This window comes from Olea europaea, chromosome 12 (assembly GCF_002742605.1).
Source record: "Olea europaea var. sylvestris chromosome 12, O_europaea_v1, whole genome shotgun sequence".
NCBI lineage: Eukaryota > Viridiplantae > Streptophyta > Magnoliopsida > Lamiales > Oleaceae > Olea > Olea europaea.
This window is the reverse complement of record NC_036248.1, coordinates 27,283,220-27,287,703: the sequence shown is the minus strand read 5'-3', so window position 1 is coordinate 27,287,703 and position 4,484 is coordinate 27,283,220. Positions and strand designations below refer to the sequence as shown.

The 4,484-nt window shown below is 39.1% G+C and overlaps 1 protein-coding gene across 2 annotated transcripts in view; it reads right to left on the bottom strand.

The window, feature by feature from the left end:
- Positions 1 to 525: 525 nt before the first annotated feature.
- Positions 526 to 4,484, bottom strand: part of LOC111406240 — a 12,073-nt gene continuing 8,114 nt past the window's right edge. Inside the window, exons 2-9 of one of the 2 annotated variants that reach the window (XM_023035537.1) lie at positions 3,330 to 3,370; positions 2,695 to 3,192; positions 2,480 to 2,620; positions 2,270 to 2,392; positions 2,063 to 2,188; positions 1,308 to 1,979; positions 1,123 to 1,212; positions 526 to 1,026 (exon numbers count right to left, since the gene is read on the bottom strand). In XM_023035537.1, coding sequence (XP_022891305.1) covers positions 1,572 to 1,979; positions 2,063 to 2,188; positions 2,270 to 2,392; positions 2,480 to 2,620; positions 2,695 to 2,943 — 1,047 coding nt within the window. In that variant the 5' untranslated portion in view covers positions 2,944 to 3,192; positions 3,330 to 3,370 and the 3' untranslated portion in view covers positions 526 to 1,026; positions 1,123 to 1,212; positions 1,308 to 1,571. Of the gene's footprint in view, positions 1,027 to 1,122; positions 1,213 to 1,307; positions 1,980 to 2,062; positions 2,189 to 2,269; positions 2,393 to 2,479; positions 2,621 to 2,694; positions 3,371 to 4,484 lie in introns of both variants that reach the window. The other variant, XM_023035536.1, reaches the window with a different exon arrangement.

The following is a 4,484-nucleotide window of genomic DNA, read 5'->3' as shown; positions in this document are numbered from 1 at the left end:
GATGTAAACGAGCCAGGCCGAGCCGGCTCGCGAGCCTAAAGTTTCGGCTCGGGCTCCGCCCGGTTAAAATGGGCGAGCTTTTTTGTGGGCTCGTTGCTCGGCCAAAAAAAAAGGGTCAGCCCGAGCTTTTGCTCGGGCTTTTTACGGGCCGAGCCGGACAGGCTCGTTTTCTCCATTTTTTTAATCTTCTAATCTCCTGCCTTAAAAGGCAGCAGATTTGTTACCTTTAAAAGGCAGCAAAATCGCTGCCTTAAAAGGCTTTTAAGTTCGCTGCCTTTAAAAGGCAGTAGTTTTGCTGCCTTTTAAGCCTTCAATTTATTTTTATTTTCCTTTAATAATTTTTTTTTTTTTTTTTTTTGGTAAAGATTGCGAGCTCACGGGCCGGCTCGAGCAAAGCCTGTGTCCCCAAAATGGGGTTCGGCCCGAGCTTAGGCTCGGGTCTACCGAGCCCCGAGCCGAGCCGACTCGGGCTTTTCCCGAGCCGAGCCACGGGCGGCCCGAGCCGGCGAGCCCGATTGCCATCCCTAGTTAGAACCTAAGTTTTAAATTAAAAAAATAAAATTACAAACGCTTACGATATTTGCTGTCACGTCGTCGTCATGTCCCGCACGGTGGTCAGTCTGTCCTACACAGTGATGTTCGCTCGTCTAGCCATTATGAGAACAAACACAGACACCGACTTTAGATTTTGCTTGAGCTGATCTTGTGTCAGGCATGAATGATCGAGGTCGTAAACATACATAGTCGAGTCGGCGAATACGATCTCCACTGCAATGTAATGATGATTCACACACACTGACATGTACAGATGTGTACAACCCTCCCATGGCTTTCTCCCGACACTCGACCACATCCCTACGATATATACAGACACCATGTATTCGTTATCTATAGCTTGGAGCGACTGGTACTTAATGTCAACAACACAAATGAACTCGGTGTTCAATATGAGTCAGCCAGGAATGTTGAACAGTTTTGGACGTCTTTCAACTCGATCTCGTAGCAAATCCATGGCAAGTCAATGCGCTACATCCGGAAATACAATAAAAAAAGAAGTTATTTTATTTCATAAATTCAAAATTATGTATACATAATAAATAACAATATTACTACTTCACTTACATCGTCGACGAACTAAGTCCCGAAGTGGTGATGTCGTGAAACTACTTGTAAGCGTTCGAGATCGTCTTTTGAGCAATCGTGAGGTTGGCACTGAAAAAATAAGAAAAGAAATTGTTAAAAGAAGTATAGATGTGTCAGTGTCAGCGTCTGCGTACTGTACTCATTTTATAAAATACAATACTTACCCGGGCCTAATTGTTCTCCACACTATCTCGAAAGCTTTCCACTTGGCGTAGTCCACCTCCCTGAATAAATTGGGTGCGTCTTGTCGATGAATCTCCTACTCTTTGCCTCCTTGGTAAATGGAGAAACGACGTACTGTGATGTCATCCTCGACTTCTTGTCAACCACCTGCTCCGACACGTCAACAACACGCGTCCTCTCCTCCTCCGTCTCAGGGACCTCCACCTCCTCGGCCATCGGGACCACTTTTTCCACCCCTTTCACCCCTACCTCCTCCACCATCGGGGCCACCTCCTCCGTCCCCTCCACAGCCACCCCCTCTGTACTCCTCTACTCTGTCTGTACCCCCTCCGACACCTCCCTCCGACTCCTGTACCATTTCCCGCATCTCTATCGAGGCCACACCCTCCACCGCCTCCATCACCCCCTCCATCCCGAGAACCGCCAACACCTCCGTCATACTCTCTATCTCGATAACCACCAGTCCGTCGCAAGCATGTTATGTCGTCTCGTATCGCTGTAACCTCAGCATGAAGGTTTTCTAACCCAGCTCGTAGCATCGCGACATCATCTCGTAACTCCGCCATGTTGCCTCTCATCTCCGTCAGGAGTTCGAACAAATCATCTGTCGAAGCACGACGAATAGGTGCAGAAGGTGATACTGGACGACCCTCCTGAAAAAATAAATATTACAAATGAATAATTTAATTAAAAAAAATCAAAACGACAATCGATAAATTATTTTTAATTAACATACTCTATCTCGATCCACACGCGACTCAGGCATCTGAACATTTGGCGCAACCGGACATGATCTTCTCGACGGAGGCGATATCCTCGTCGGACGTGATCTCTTTAACGGAGGTGATACTGGATGACCCTCCTAAAAGAATAAAAATTACAAATTAATAACTTAATTACAAGATAAAAAATACCATCAACAAATTATATTCAATTAACATACCCGATCTCGAACCACACTGGACTCGGGCATCTGATCGTCAGGAGCAATCGAAACAAACAGTTCGCGAATATAACTCTGACTCTTCTCCTCGATCGACGGTGCCAACTCAGTAAGGACTTCAAGCTAACATTTTGACATTTCAAAGTTAATGACCATGTATTGAGATTTTAAAATGACATGTAACATAAATCACAAATATATAATACGTACCTCAGGATCGTCGAGAAGAGCTGATAACTGTTTGGCAAGCGGCTTGTCTTGTGCTCGCCAGTGATGCATTCGAGGGCAGCGTGTCTCCCCTCTCCTTGCATATCGACTAGCCAAGATGGGAATAGTCTCGTACACCCATATCTGCAGCAAATTACAATTATTAAATATAGAATTTAATAAAATATCGTAGATAATTCATTAACTTAAATATATACCTGCAACGCCAACGGTAGTCCATATGCATCGTACTTGCGCTCGGGCCTAGCCCTATTAGGCATCGAAAATCCCCTCCTGAAGACGCGTAATGTATCTACGAAACATCTCCGTCCCCATGGATAGTTATTGAAGGTATCAATATCATCAACAACCTCCAAATGAAAAATGTCAATCGATGTTTTCTTGTGATAACATCTGAGTACGCTCTCGAGGATAAGCACCAAGCCTAGCTTCAACTTATCAGACATCTGATCGCATTCCCTAAATGCGTCTCTCAACAGTGCTAGAGTAACTGTTGTCCGTCCATGAAAATATTCATTCAACAGCCTCCTATTCCTTGGAATACGGGCCCTCCCCGCTTCTTTGTCTGTACATCGCAATCCAGTGACGAGGGCAAACTCGAATATGGAGAATGTCGCTACCTTGCCTCCAAAATTAAAATGGATGGCATCTCCGTCAACTGGCTTCAGCAGTCGACATAGTAGGGCATCGAGCAGCTGCCCAGAAAATTGTACGTCGCGCAATGAATACAATGGCCATAAGCACGATCGACGTAATATGTCCGCGTGTTCATCATCTAGTAAATTTAATACCAAAGTGAAGCTGGCAAAGTTACAGTTCGACGTAACTTTACCTGGGATCTGTCTAACGACGTCGTCCAAATGATATTCCATCCTGCAAAATTTTAAATATTAGAACCACGTGTAAGAAATTATTGATAAACCAAAATATTAAAAAAATAAACTAACAAACTGCTACTATACGCAATAATCAACAGATAATGGAATAAAGAAAATGACTGTAAAGAAATATTAATTGTTTTATTAATATTTAATTTAATTATTTATTTTTATATTTTAACAAATTATGTTCATTGTTTATGGGGAAATACCTCAAATTGACCTAAATAAAGGAAGGATTTTCCAAAATAGCCTTTGACTTTTCTAAACATTTTGGATTACCTAAAATACCCTTAAACAAATATTAAAAAAAACCCTTTATCCAATATAAATCTTCTATTTAAGTCCTTAAAAAATTAACATATAATTTTTCTAAAAATTTGTGAGAATTATTAATGACTAATCATAAAATAGAAAAACCCAAATATAAGAGAGGACCATATAATATAAAAAAGGTTGTTAAAAATAAAAAAGAAATTAAGTTTGAAAAAGAAATTGATAAGATAGGATATCAAGAACAATTATATGCATCACAAGAAATATTAAAATGTTTCAAAGAAAACTTATTAGAAAATTTTGCTAAAGGAATTGTAAAAATATTAAAATGTTTTAAAGAAAACTTATTAGAAAATTTCGCTAAAGGAATTGTAAGGTCAATAATCATAAAAGATATACAAGATATTATAGATAAATTGGAAAAAAGGAAGAAAAATATTTCAAAATATGATATACCTTTTAGAACAGATATAGATATGATAACAGATATTGATATTATAAATTCTCAAACATTATTAGACTTTGAAGAATTACTTAAGAATTTATGAAATTAAAAATTTTGATATTTTGATTATTAGATTTTTGTTCGCTCATAGTAGCACCCATATAGTTGGTATCAGAGCCATAGAGATCATGGAAATCTTAAAAATAAATAATTATTATCAATGCATTGAAGAAAAAGGATGTTATATATTTTACAACCCTATCCCTAATAAACTAAAAATAATAACATTATATATAACTAGGAATTTACCTAGAGAAATAAAGGAACAAATATTACATAAATTAATTGTAGGATTTATCAAAGATAGACGTACATATGAAATAATTTG